Genomic DNA, 14,720 nt, shown 5'->3' with positions numbered 1-14,720 from the left:
GCAGAAGGTAAAGCGGAGGGCACACGTTTCTTCGTTCACTTGTTTTTCCCAGATGGCCATGTGGAAGGAGCTGTGTGATCAGAAATCTAATAAACCGGTGCGGATGTGCTGCATCGCCTCTCCCAGAGAGGGAGGAGTTGCCACGGCAACCACACCACAAGAGCTGCAGGTTAATGATGGGAAATTATGATTTTGCCAGCTGGAACACGCACGCACTCATACACACGCAGACATATACACACACACACCCACACACACCTACACACACACACGCATGCCCACAGTGAATGCTGAATCAACTGTATAAGGTCTTTACTGTGATCAAATTATAGCAGGCCCGCCCACCCTGCAGTTTTACTAAGATGTGATTTATACGTATAAATATTTGCCGCAAAACACACAGTGCAGAGAAAATGTCTTTGTCCCACTCCAGATTTCTTCTGGATTTGTCACTCTTAAATGTTCAGAGGGTTTCAGATCATCAAAATTTGCTTGCTCACAGACAAAAAGCTGGGCAGTTTACCCTTTTCACAACTGCATCGGTTTCTTTTCATTTTCCACCTTGCCTGTCAGATACCAAGGTTGAATGTGTAAAAATCTAAATACATAATGCACGGAGTCCAGGAAGTAGCTGAAACATGAACAGAGCGGCTGACTTCCTGATTGCTTTGACTAGCTGGAGAACTAGATCACACTGTAATTAGCTGTGTATGTGTGAACTGATGTTCAAAGAGCTGCATGGTTAATTTAGATATAAATATGCACAGACAAGAGACAACTCTTAATTTCCTGTGTAAAGTTTATAATAAAGTCGTTATATGCTGCATTTAAAGGTGTGTGTGCGTGTGGGTGCGTGCGCGTGTGTGTGTGTTTAAACATGTATTGACTTCAGAGGAAGATTCCTGTGGAGTGAGATAAGTCGCCACTGAGGGAAAACAGTCCATCTAAATCCAGGTCCTAATGAGTGCGTGTCTGTTCTTATAGGAAGAAATATGCATGAGATCCACTTTGAAGTCCATTCCAATAATAATTACGAATCATTAAGTAGCAGGTCATTAAATTTAGATTATGTTTGGCGTCTTGGCGCCAAGTGTCTGTTGAAATCCTCCGCAGCATCCTCTTTCAAGCTTAAAGGAAAACGAAGACAAAAAAAAACATGTCGGTGATGTTGACCCGCTGCGCGAACCCAGCCTAAAAGTGAGCAGCTCGGAACCCAGGTCAGCCTGTCAGAGCGCTCAGAAAGTCAATGACTCCTTCATCGCAACGCCACAGGGTGGGACTTTTGTTCCCATGGCAGCGGTGTCACAACAGATGTTGAGGTTCGGACTTAGCAGTGAGTGTCAGGCGGTTTTTAGTCCAGCTGACCTGCGCAGGGTGGGCGAGCGGGGAGGAGGGAGGGGCGTGGGGAGGCATCTGTGCGTTTTCTGGAAACTGCTGGGGCATCGTTGTGTTTGCAACATCGTGTCTGAAGTGGGGACGGATTTTGTTGCATCCACTTTTACAGTTTTTTCTTTTTTGTTATTTTTTGGGTTGTGTGTGTTTTGTTGTTGATTCTTCTTTTTTTTTTTTTTTTACCATCCCGACTATTTACACACCGAACTAGCAATTGCACATTTCGCGCATCCTCCGTACGCCATGGAGGCTGACTAGTGTCACATACAGTAGCCTGCAGCATTCCTGCGTATTTACAGAGGATACGGCGCTTCACAGGTGAGTGCCATCTGTTCGCTCTGTGCCTGTGCTCAAATGTTTTTGTTTGGAATATTTTCTGCATTTGTGAATTTCCTCTTGCTGTACTGAGGCTTTTTAAAAGATAGATACTTGATTTATGCGTTTGGATAAGTGAACTGATCAGCAAAGATGAAATCAAACAATAAGTCATTGTGTTTTAAAGCGAATGTCTATATTTATTTATTTATTTAAACCCCACATTTTTACGCATGTACAATTGCACACAATTTCTCAGCAACATGTGCGTCTGCTTGTTCTTGTAAATTTGAACACACAGTTTGCAGTCATGCTGCGCCCTGTAGTGGATTCTTATTTCTCATTGTGCCGAGATGAGAAGAGGAAACAAAGAACAACGTGGAGCAAATCTGTGCGCTACGTTGGGGTGTAAAATGTTGAGCTTGCCATTAAAAAAAAAAAAAGTACAAATGATAGTCTATGAGTGTGAGAATGCGTTTCCTCACAGCTCACCATTATTACCAGTTGGTCCAGGCAGATAAACCACAGCATCAGTTCCCGGTGCAGAGCTCTGCTGGAACAGCTGTGTAGCAGCTTATCTGTTTGCCTCCCTCTTAGTAAAGAAGTCAGCAGATGTCAGATTCTGAGGCAAAGGTGGCGGGGGAGGGAACTTAATATGAATGTTGTTTATTCTGCAGAAGGTTTACAGAAATGTAGACGTTTGTATATTTTGGCTCACACTTTTTCATTATGAAGGGCTTTGATTGGTTCTAATTCACTGGGAGGCACCTGTTACTACACTGTAGCTGTTTATTTTTCCACATAGTCAAGAGTAGGTGTGTAAACCAGCACATCTAAGAGTTCAACTTTGCCTCCTGCTTTTTTGCCTTGTGTGTAAAAGGGACACAGCTGATGCAGATGTCACCCGGTGGCCCAGACTCACAATAGTTCACAAGGTTTTGCCACCTTCCCCCAGGCTGAGAGCTCACAGTTCTGTGACGTAGCTCCTCTGGCCCTGGGGAGGAGTGTGAGAAAATTCCCCAACAAAGACACAACCTGGTGTGTCTGAGTGTGTTTTGGATCGGAGCCATTGTGCGCAATAGGCCAAACTCTGCAGCATGTTCTCCTGTCTGGGTTCCCACAGCAGTGGAGAGGAGAGGCAAGTCTGCAACAGGCTGACCTCCCCCCAGCTGAGAATGAGATCTTGGATGGTTTTTTTGTTTGTTTTGTTTTGTTTTTGTGAGGTTGACGTCACTGATGGAGAGTTTGTGTTTCTGTAACAATAAATGAGACGTTTCTGTTTCGTTATTTTTGACTTATTTCCACAAGTTGAGGATTTGTTAAAGCCAATATCGAACCTCCTCAGTAAAATCTGCCAAAGTCACTCTGGCTATATTTTAGCACCTATGAAACCATATGGCACATTCTTCTTTTTCTGTTTGTTAAGAAATATTGTTTATAAAATCTACCTCTACATAAGCAATCATGCAGGCACATATGCCTGTGGTGACATCACAAAAGGCAACAGAGTATGTGCACTTATATTGTTCTTGGTTTTTTTTACCCTTTGTTTGCATGTTTTAACTTAAATTTCCCAATCAAACGTGTTTACCTGTATTTTGACCATACTTTTTTCTAATGTGAGTTTACAGTTTGATTCTTGATCCTCCTGTGATGTCACCGGCATGAACACACGCAAAACAGAACTTGCACAGATTTCTTCAGTGTGCTTTAGAAAACTTGCTATTTTGGTATCTCCTGCTGTAAATCCATACTTCTGGGCTGCGTTTGTTTTGCCATTGCAAATTTTCCTTTCTAAAATTGCTCCAGAGAAATAGAGCAGGAAAGCATTCCAGGAATTGAATTTGACATCACACTATTGAGAGGTGCAATATCATAACCCATTTTGAATATAACTTTGTAATCTAAATGACATGCATGCAAGTTCTGCTTGCTTTGATATCTTTGGCTTCTTGGATAGACCTTTAATGCCATCTTTGCCCAAACGTGATGTGATGTATATTTTATAGTAGCTAAGATGATAAAACTCACACGTAGTTTGTTTGCAGAAGTGGTGAGGACAATAATGTGATAAAAAAAAAGACAACCAGGGATTTTCAAAATGTGGCTGAAGCATAGCGGAAATCCTCAGTCCAGTATGCAACAACATTATTGCACTTACATGATTTCCTGATTGTGTGCAATCCTTCTGAATTGCATCGTTACCACAGGCATGTCTAATGCGCATTTTTGATGAAGTTTTAAAGATGGATGATCAGTTATGAGTTGATGTTAAGACTAATACTGATCCTGTTAAGTCAATCAAGCTAACTTTATTTATAGTTGGTCAGATTTTTCTGCTTGTTTAGTTTTTTTATACAGTTATTTAATAAAGATAGATGATTCAAAATCTTCTTTTTTCACCAAATTTGTTATTGCTCTTGGATGATCTGTTGTACACTGGCTGATTACCTCCATGCATACTAACTCTGCCTGGATCCTCCAGAGACTGGAAACTGGCACTGAAGCATGATTGATCAGTGCAACTCTGACAACATATTGAGTATTCACAGACATTGTGACTGAAAAGGGACCTTTAAAATGGATGGAGAGGACGAGGGCAGAAAGTGTGGAGAAAAAAGATTAAAGCCAGAGAAGAAAAATTGTGTCAAGATCCATCTTGGATCCACAGGGAAATAAGGCAACCGTATGGATTTGCAGTAAATAGAAAATCCAGAGACAATTTGCTGCCCTGCAACTTTTAAACCTCGGTGGAGTCTTGAGAGGCTTTGTTCAAGTTTGCGGGATAATTTGTTCCCTTTCACTATAAATATAGCTTGAGGACTTTCTTTGTCGTTCTTCCTTCAGTTAATCACTTTCGTTCTCGCGACCTTCCGGCTGAAATAGAGCTCTCCATCCTTCTTTTTTCTGACAGAGTGGACACGCGTCCGTCTCCTCCTCCTCGGCTTTGTGCCTCCGCTATCAGCAGCTGCAGCAAAGCCGTCTGTGATGTGAAGTGAGACGCCTGCACACTAAAGGAGCAGAAGCAGACTACTGCCCAGGCAGGGCAGCGAGGAACATCATGGAATGTTTTTACTTCTTCGCCTTAATTTATTGTCACATAATTACAGCTGAAAAAAATACAGCATCTTCTGAAAGATCTTGCAACATTTACTGGCTGGGTTTATGACGAGGCTTGATGCACGGGGCCATATTTCCTGTTGTGTTTTGCATGAGTACTGCTGCAGTCACCTTCTTGCAGAAGTGATGGCACCATATGAGCTCCTCATGTCTGCTTCTTATTTGGTTACCAAACATTAAAGCCTGTGGCATAGCTGTCACCATGACAATGTCATGCCTGGGAGCTGCTGATTCTCTTTCACTTAGCACCCAGTATGACAACAAACCCCAGAAACAGATGGGAGAAAGCTGGTCCTCCTGTGAGAAATATTAAGTGCCATCGTCCCAGGGCTCTCCTGCCTGTGTTGGTGCAGTTTTATTGTTGCTATGTTGTCTAGGCTCCACGTAGAAGGTTGTGTACTTTGATCTTTCAATCTGAATAGTAGTGCTTCTGGATCTGACAGCAGGTCTAGAGCTTCTTTAGTCTCACTGATTGTCCTGCTCTCTGTATTGTTAAGCTCCGAGTCGCCCCGTTGCCTGATAACTGTGTTTATCAGATGTAGCATGTTATGAAGCAGAGAGGCCTCATTAGAGTCCCACATTCACATTGTTATGAACCTTGTTATGAACCTCGTTGCAAAAGCCTGGGAGCAGGCTTGAACTGAGCACAAATTTTACCTGCAAAGAACCTCTGAAAATTATTCACACCCTTTGGACTTATGATAAGTAAGGTTATCATATTGCAAAGACAAACTGTGATTATTGCATTTGGCTGGAAGGAAAATATTGCATGGTTTTTACCTTTTTACAAATATAAATGTGAAAGTTATGGAGCTCATTTGTAGTTTGCTACACTGAGGCCCCTAACTGAAACTGAGTGCAATTTATAAAGGTCATAATTTAGCTAATTGGAAAACAGGTGGCTCTTAGCGGTTTATTTGAGAACATTTGTGATCAACCAGCATCACAAAGACAAAGAGACATATCAAACAGATCAATGTTGCGGAGAAGTTTGAAGTAAGGTAATAAAATCTTATCTAAATAAATGTAGCACATCTCCAAACCAGAACCTGAACTGACAGGCTTGGGAAAGTGAACATTAGTGGTAAACAAACTGAATTGCTTTTCTTGTCATACCAACCACTTATGTTGTTACTTTGACTTTATCAAAGCAATTCACCCATTTACAGTCACAACACACACATTTATACACTAATACAAAGATCAGTAGGCAACATGGGGTACAGTGTCCTGCCATTCTAACCATATTCACTGGTTAGAATGGCCCAATCAAAGTCCAGACCTAAATCCAAATCAAAATCTGTGGCCAGAATTGAAAATTGATTATCACAGACACTTTCCATTCAGATAGACAAAACATGAACTATTTTTTTAAGAATAGAAAAATGTAGACATACTCATGAATACTTGAAACTGAACTTTTGATTCTGAACATTTGAACATGCACATAAAATATTTTCAGATTTTTATGACATAAATAGACGTTTGTGATTGTAGTGTGACTGAATGGAAAAATGCATTAATACTTTTGCTTGACACTGTGTAGAAGTAGCTGTAGACAGATGTATGCAAACTCTACCATGGATAATGTATTTGTATAGTTAAACTTCTCAGGGATTTGGTGAGAAAAGGAGATAAATCTCGCTGCTGAGCTTTCTGCTCGCACTGTCAACTGGATAATACCGACAGGCACTGTTGGAGGATTTTTCTGCCTATTTTTTTTTTAAGGATTCTGTGTGCAGTTGCATGCCAAAGTGACTCAGAGAAGGCAGTGTACTTCTTGAGAAGTGTAGATAATGGTGTGGCGTTGATGCCAACAAAATGTGCATAAGATGAAAGATTAATACAGATTTCCCTGATTCCTGTGCCTGAACATATCTGGTGTGACTCCAGTACTCGGTGACCTTCCTTTGAGTTTATAAATGTACCATCCATGTTCACTGATGTTGTAAAGATGTGGGGAGTCTTTTGTAATTTTGTAAGCCAAAGGTAATGTAGAGGCAGGGAGCCACTCTCAGCGGAGCTGTCTGTGGTATCTAAGTGTGCACAGGAGGGTGTCTAAGAGAGAATTTGTGCACTGCAGTGATTATCAAACAGCCCCTCAGTGAAAACAACCATATGTGCTAAGCAAACCTTCCTACAGTCAGTAAGGTCAAAACATAGCACAGTGAGGGATCCCTGGGAGCAGATGCAGACCCCCACAGTTATACCAGCCTGCCAAAAGAACCTGCTGCCAGGTGTCTGAGTTTTATTGCTTCCGATTGAAAGCGGGTATTAATCCGCCTGCCTCTTCGGATTTAATATCTGAGCAGCGCAACGCATGCAGAAAGAGAGGACGAGATAAAGTCATTTGAACGGAAAAATTGCCTATAAAAGCACTATATTTATGGGTAATTAAGATAAATAAAACATGGCTGGATCATCTGTAAAACCGGATGATGGATAATTAAAACAGAGGAAGAAGAAATAATTCTTAATCGAAACCAACAGAGGGAGGAAAGAGGAGCTGACGGACTCCATTGGTGCGTTTGAGTCCTATTGAGGGAATTAGCTCAGTTTGTTTGCGACTGGGTCTCTGCAGAGTCCAGCCACTGACAGCAGGCATCAGTCTCACTCAGAAAAACGGCAGCACAGCTAAAATAAGATCTGAACACTTGTGCTGGTTGTTTTACCATGGTAACATTTTTCTGTAAAGTAAGTGTTGTTCCGTTGTGTAACTCTTGGGCTGCTTTTGGACATCTGCTCATTCAAATGTGCAGAAGAACTGTTTGTGTAGAGTAGCCAATAAATCACTCCAGAGCACATAGATGAGGAAAACAATCTGTGTTTTCTTCATCAGAATATCAGTGGGGCTGTTGATGGGAAGCTATAATTGACATTCTCCTGAGCCTATTTGGAACAGAGCATCAATGTTCTATTTGGTCCATCATCAATGTTTGAAATTAAATGTGCTCAGATATTTATTTATTTATTTATTTTCTGCACATTCTTCTGCAAATGTGCAAGAAGAATGTGCAATTGGTGTATTGTTTTTGCTTTGTTAAATATTTGTGATAAAATACATTTTTCTACAGGCAAACATTTTGGCTGTTCAAGAAACTGAAGCTCAGTGGTCAGATTGAGAAATTAAGCTTGAAATAAAAAAAGGTTACGACAGGAATGATAACTCAAGAGCTCAAAAAATACCTTTGTAGTTGATCATAGCATTGGAGGAACTAACACAGCCTGCTGTTTATGTTTACAATGAAGCTAATTTGTTGCCTTATTCTGCACTGTTGATTACCAGTCTAGTTTTTTTGTTGTTGTTGATTTTTCTTTGTAGTTATGTATTTTTCATAAATTATGGAAATGCATAGTCATTAAAGCACTCGTAGGATTTAATCTAATTGTATATTATTATTTTGAAACTTTGTATTTCACGGTGTTTGTATGTGTTTTGGTTCTAATCCACCTTTAGGTGTGTTAAAATATAACTCTTGTTTCAAGCAAAATAACCTCCTGCTGCTGGATAATAGTCATTCAGGAGGCATAATTAAATTTCCCTAGAGTAGATTATGATTAGATCATAGAAATTACTTTAAACCACCAGCTGTCAAAGTGGTAATGAAACATCGAATGGCTGGTAGAAACTGACAGATGGCCAGTAGACTACAAAACATCCAGTGGCAGAGAGTTAGAGATAGTAACTGGACGTAATGATAAGCGTCTGAGTTAACTGAAGACAATCATGTCTTCAGTCATGATTGCAGGACTCAATTTTTTTGTGCTTTTAAGAACCAACACCCTCAATAATGTGACCCAGCCAGATCAAGCCATAACTTTGGTGTCAGACTGCTCAGCAGTGATTTTGACTTACCATCATGTAAAAAAAGCTGCTATCTGAGGTTTAGGACGTGTGCTGCACCCAGACTCTCCTTATTGTCATGTTGATAAAGGTTGTTAGTATCTTGTTTCTTGACAAGTGGAGATATCAGAATCTCATTGATCTCTCCATAACTGACTGCTTTTCTGACAGAAAGAGATGATGACTTGCTGCGCTCAATCCTGTTTCTCCATCCTCTAAAGAGCAGCAGTCACCAAATTATTTTTAGTCTTCACCTACACTGGAACCTTTTGGAAAAGCTCAGTTTCAGCCAGCCTTGACGCCTGTTTTCACATCTAATTTTCTGGACAATTTTTGTTACTCTGAAAGTTTTCTGTATTTTCAGGAGATCTCTGGGGAGACCTATTACATTTTGGAGGGGTGGTGCATTGTGAAGACATGCAAACACAAACATAACCCTATATCGTGCCTTACCAAAGTATTCACACACCCTTTTTGTCACATTACAACCAAAAACTTCACTGTATTCTTTGAGATTTTATGTGATAGACCAACATAGAGCAGCTGATACTTGTCAGTGGGAGGAAAGGAGAATCTTAAAAAAGTCAATGTACCTTAACCCTTTGAGGCCCTGCTCTGATTTGGAGTGGGTCCGTCGGGTTCTAGAGGTTAAGGAAAGGTTTTTGGATAGTTACAGTTGGACATTTTATGCAACATTATCTGTTCTGCAACTCCTTGGCCTTCTGATATCCCACACTGGAACCTAGATTTCAGCCAGCCTTGACGTAGAACATCTAAAAGCATCAAAACACAAGTCTTGCAACAGAGTTTTGCTTCCTCATCTCTGCTGAAGAAAAGCATCTCTACTTTATTTGATTCAGGAGAGTTAGAGAAGGGACAGATTTGAAGCTGCAGTACAGAACCTCTCAAACACTGGACCTTGGGTTCACCTTGGGTACATCTGCTGAAGCATGACAGTCAGGTTGGGATTATAGTTTTATAAAAGAGAGATTTTTAAAAGTTGTGATGCTGTTTTATGCAACATTAGAAAGTTCTCTGCAACTCCTTGGCCTTCTGATATCCCCACAGAACGCCTAGATTTATACTAATAAAAAATTACACATGCATTGATAAAATTTACAATTTAGATTCAATTCTAAGGCCGTTCATTGCACTGGACTGGATTTTTTACTTGGAGGCCTCAGATTAAAGGGGTCTGAGGGGTTTGAATATAAATGCCTAAAACGTTTTCAGATGTACTTATTTCTAAGATTATTTTTGTCTTTTTCTTCCACTTTATTATGCAATAGTGGCGTTTTGTGTATCATAAGATTTTGGTTGTAGCGTGACAAAATGTGAGAAACTTCAGGAAGTTTATATACTTTAGCAAAGTACTAAATTACTTTGCAATTAGTTGTGGAAATAAGATTTACAGATAGGTCAAGTTAAACTACAATGTTTTGTGTGCTTTAAGCAAATATTTCTTCAGCTGAAGGTACCTGAAGGTATCTTATCCTACCCCGTCAGTTAAGTAGACAGATCTAGGTAGCGTAGTACTAACGAGCACAGAAATGAAAGATTAGAAAAATATCTCTGAAGAATAATGGTTGCAATGCTGCATCATTGTCATTTCTCATTATTTTAGAACCTGAACATGTATCCAAGGGGCAATAGGTAATGTCATAAACTGGTAAAGAGATATTAATTTCATAAATCTCTGCCTTTCTCTTAATCAACCACAACCACATCTATGTAGCTGTGGTTGATTTAAAGTCCCCAAACTCCCTGCTTTTTAAGCTTGTTACATAAAGGGGTCATAGCCTAGGCTGCAGGCTGTGCTCCCCCCCCATATACACACTCACACTTGTTCAAGCTGATAACCGATACTAAGCTGGTATGAATACAATCGGATCAAACAAGAGAGAGAGGAAAAAAACTTGTTCTGAATCTCCCAGGAGGCAAACTCATCAAGGAAGCTAAAATTAAACAGATTATCTTGGATACTCTAAAGCACAACCAATGTTAGAGATACATGCTGCCTCATTACGTTAGGTAAATAGAATATAGTAAAAAGAAAACTGTGGTAAGACATAATGAATATTCAACTCATGCTTTCTTTGAGTTTTACTTTATATAATCTCTATTTTATTGCTGCCACATAATTATTTTGCTTTCTTCTCTTTTTTAGGTTAGGAGTGACCTTTCTTTACCAACTCGTCCATCTGGCTTAGGAATCACCATTCTGAACCTAAGGCAACTTTGATAGCAGCAAAGTACACTGATGTTTGTGAGGTGTTCCTTCATATCCTTCTTGCAAACACTGCTTCTTCACTAAGCCCTCTTAGAGAGAGTAGCCAGCATGGCAATCGGCTCTCAGCTTTGGCCACCTCCGGTCTTGCTGTGCATGGGATTTCTTCTTGCTTGTCTGTCACCAGTGCGCAGCAAAGAATGCCCACGTTTATGTGTGTGCGAGATCCGTCCCTGGTTTACCCCCCAGTCAACATACAAGGAGGCAACGACAGTGGACTGCAATGACTTGAGACTGACACACATTCCCACAAACCTGTCAGCAGACACGCAGGTGTTGCTGCTGCAAAGCAATGTCATCTCTCGCACCAGTGGAGAGCTGCAGGTTCTGGTGAACCTGACGGAGCTGGATCTTTCTCAGAACAACTTTACCAATGTTGAAGCTGTGGGTCTGAGAAACATGAATCACCTTACTACTCTGCATCTGGAGGAGAACCAGATCAAAGAGTTGCCAGATCACTGCTTGGGAAACCTCTCCAGCCTCCAGGAACTCTACATTAACCACAACCAGATAAGCTCCATCTCCCCCTATGCATTTTCAGGTCTACACAGTCTGTTGCGGCTCCACCTCAACTCAAACAGGCTCCATGTGATAGACAGCCGCTGGTTTGAGGAAACTCCTAACCTTGAGATCCTCATGATTGGGGAAAACCCAGTTCTTGGCCTTCTGGATATGAACTTTACACCACTGGGAAGGTTGAGAAGTCTGGTTCTGGCTGGGATGGATCTCACTGATGTTCCACCAAATGCATTTGTTGGCTTGGACAATTTGGAGAGCATATCATTCTATGACAACAAACTGGTCAGAATCCCCCAACTGGCCCTACAAAAAGTTCCCAACTTGAAATTTCTGGATTTGAACAAAAATCCAGTTAAAAAAATTCAGGAAGGAGACTTCAGAAACATGCTAAACCTTAAGGAGCTGGGCATCAACAACATGATGGAGTTAGTGTCCATTGATCGCTATGCTCTGGACAACCTACCAGAACTGACAAAACTAGAGGCTACCAACAACCCAAAGCTTTCTTATATCCATAGATTAGCATTTAGGGACATGCCCTCTTTGGAGAGTCTGATGCTCAACAATAATGCCCTGACTGCCCTTTACCAGCACATTGTGGAGGTGCTGTCAAACCTGCGGGAGATCAGTATTCACAGCAATCCACTACGCTGCGACTGTGTGATTCAGTGGATGAGTTTGAACAGGTCCACAGTGCGGTTCATGGAGCCTCTGGCAATGCTCTGCACAACCCCAACAGAACTCAGAGGCCAACGAGTCCGAGAGTTAAGGCTGCTGGACTCCACAGAGCAGTGCCTTCCCCTCATTTCTCATGACACTTTCCCCAGCCACTTGAACCTTGAGTTAGGAATGAGTGTCAGCCTAGACTGTCGGGCAATGGCTGAACCAGAACCTGAAATTTATTGGGTGACCCCTCTTGGTGCCAAAATCACAACTGACACTGTGTCAGAGCGGTACCACCTGAGCAGCGAGGGGACTCTTCGGCTATCTCATGTGCAGGTGGAAGACTCTGGCAGGTACACCTGCGTGGCACAGAACCCAGAAGGTGCCGACACATGGGTCTCCACAATCCGTGTAAACGGGACCCTGCTTGACAGCACTCAGGTGATGAAGATCTACGTCAAGCAGACAGAGTCCCATTCAATTCTGATCTCCTGGAAAGTCAACTCAAATGTCCTGTCCTCCAACCTGAAATGGGCCTCTGCTACCATGAAAATCGACAACCCCCACATCACATACACAGCTCGCGTACCCGTAGACGTCCACGAGTACAACCTCACGCACCTTCAACCTGCCACAGAGTATGAAGTATGCCTCACGGTTTCCAACATCCACTTGCAGACACACAAGTCCTGCGTCAACGTCACAACACAGGGTACCACCTTCGCACTGGACCTGTCGGACCAGCACCCAAGCGTGGCTGTGCTGGCGGTCATGTCAACAGCCTTGGCCTTCCTCAGCCTTGCCACTGTGGGTGTCTACATGGCCCGCAAGTGGAAGAGGAAAAACTACCACCACTCACTGAAGAAGTACATGCTGAAGACCTCTTCCATCCCTCTTAACGAGCTCTACCCTCCACTCATTAACCTGTGGGAGGCTGATGGAGAGAAGGACAAAGACAGCACAGAGGGGAAACCGTCCCCTGTCGACACCACACGCAGTTATTATATGTGGTGAGGGTATTCTTAATGAGGCTTAACGCCTCTCTAGCAGCACAATAAGACACTCTTTTGCCATTTTGGTGCAAAAGTAAAATAAGGTTGCAAGTGTTTTTTGTATTTTTAGCTTTGCTGTTAAGAGGCAGAGTGATCAAGTGAAGGATTTATATTAGTATAGCGTATCGCCTTTGTTTAATCTATATCACTGTTTGTTCTTTACTCTCCAAGACGGCAGCTGTATTTAGCCTCCAGGTTGTCTTAGTTGCTCTGCTCTGTTTCTGTGGTGCATTTTGGACTCGCATTGTTTTTGAGTTAATCATACAGCAGCAGGGGGTTGAACTATTTGTAGGAATAAGTTGTTATTTTCTTGTTTTGTAAAACAATTAATCTGTTGTGCACTGATAGATAAAGAGGTTTGTGAGAACTTCAATTAAAAGCTGGCTGCAGGGTTTAGACTCTAATGGATGTTAGCGGTTGTGCAGTAATGTTGTATCAACTCTAAATTTGAACCTTCTGATTTTTGCTGTGACATAGTAGGACTTTAGTTTGCTAAAAGTGTAACACTACTAATTCTACAAATAAATGTTTCTTTAGGAATTTTCTCCAAAGGTGCACTAGAATTTTTTTTTTACATTATTCTCCATTTACTTATGCTTTAGGCTAGAGTTTTTGTTTACTAATTGCTTAGTTTATCATCCCCACATGTAATAAGTAAACTTACTGATAAATAAAGATTTTGTTCTTTTGCAGATGTTTGAGAGTTCTTTGCTTGTCAATTTACCAGTTTAACACCCAGTTTCTCCATTGTAATAAAGCTATTGGTTTTATGGAGGATTCTTTTATTGGAGGAAAAACCACTTTACTTGCTACACTGATCCATTTTAATAGTCAAAGCTCAAACTTTACCAGTTCGGTACATAAATCAGCTACACAGACAGTCAGAGTTCCTGTAGTATCTTCGAAAGTGTTTTCCATACTAACTTGGTAACTTTGGAAAAAAGAAAATAAGAGGATGGAAAAACCTATCAGAGGGTCTGTTGCCTTTCTCACAACATGGCTGACAGTGGACGAAGCAAGAAGGTCCTGTGTTCAAATCCTTTACAGAACCATTCTGCATGTGTGGGTCTTAACTCCAAAAATACTATACTTTAGATCCACTGCTGTTGGCTCTTTTTTTGATATGAAAATTTTGGGTAAAAGTCTAATTTGACCCAAAGACTTTAAATCATTTATGTCAAGAAATATCTTAATCCAGTATTACTTTACAACTTAATTAGAATTACAGGTGTAAGATATATTACCTTAACAAATATTTGTCACGGTGGCATGTATTTTCAGAAAACCGATTGATTGTTCACCAATTATTAAGCACTTGCAGCTAATGTTTGTCTGAATAAATTAAAATGATAACCACTCATTTTAATGATTAAATTGAAAAAGCCAAACTCAATTACTTTGATTTATTGCAGTGATATATTTAAAACTTTTATTCCTGTTAATTTTGACAGCTTACAGCTAATAAAAAAAAAATAAAGGTCTTTCATAAGACAACTAAAAATATACATTTAATGTAGAAAGACTCACT

At 40.8% G+C, this 14,720-nt stretch overlaps 1 protein-coding gene across 1 annotated transcript; it reads left to right on the top strand.

Annotated features, from left to right (window-relative positions):
* Positions 1–1,314: 1,314 nt before the first annotated feature.
* On the top strand, positions 1,315–13,884 carry LOC122833433 (leucine-rich repeat neuronal protein 1-like). The gene is made up of 2 exons (XM_044120964.1): positions 1,315–1,710; positions 10,839–13,884. The coding sequence occupies exon 2, from the start codon at positions 11,010–11,012 to the stop codon at positions 13,152–13,154; it is 2,145 nt and encodes a 714-aa protein (XP_043976899.1). The 5' UTR covers positions 1,315–1,710; positions 10,839–11,009; the 3' UTR covers positions 13,155–13,884.
* Positions 13,885–14,720: the final 836 nt, after the last annotated feature.

The sequence above is a fragment of the Gambusia affinis genome, linkage group LG07 (assembly GCF_019740435.1).
Source record: "Gambusia affinis linkage group LG07, SWU_Gaff_1.0, whole genome shotgun sequence".
NCBI classification, from domain to species: domain Eukaryota; kingdom Metazoa; phylum Chordata; class Actinopteri; order Cyprinodontiformes; family Poeciliidae; genus Gambusia; species Gambusia affinis.
The sequence above is the reverse complement of the archived record's forward strand: the minus strand, read 5'-3'. Positions and strand labels throughout refer to the sequence as shown.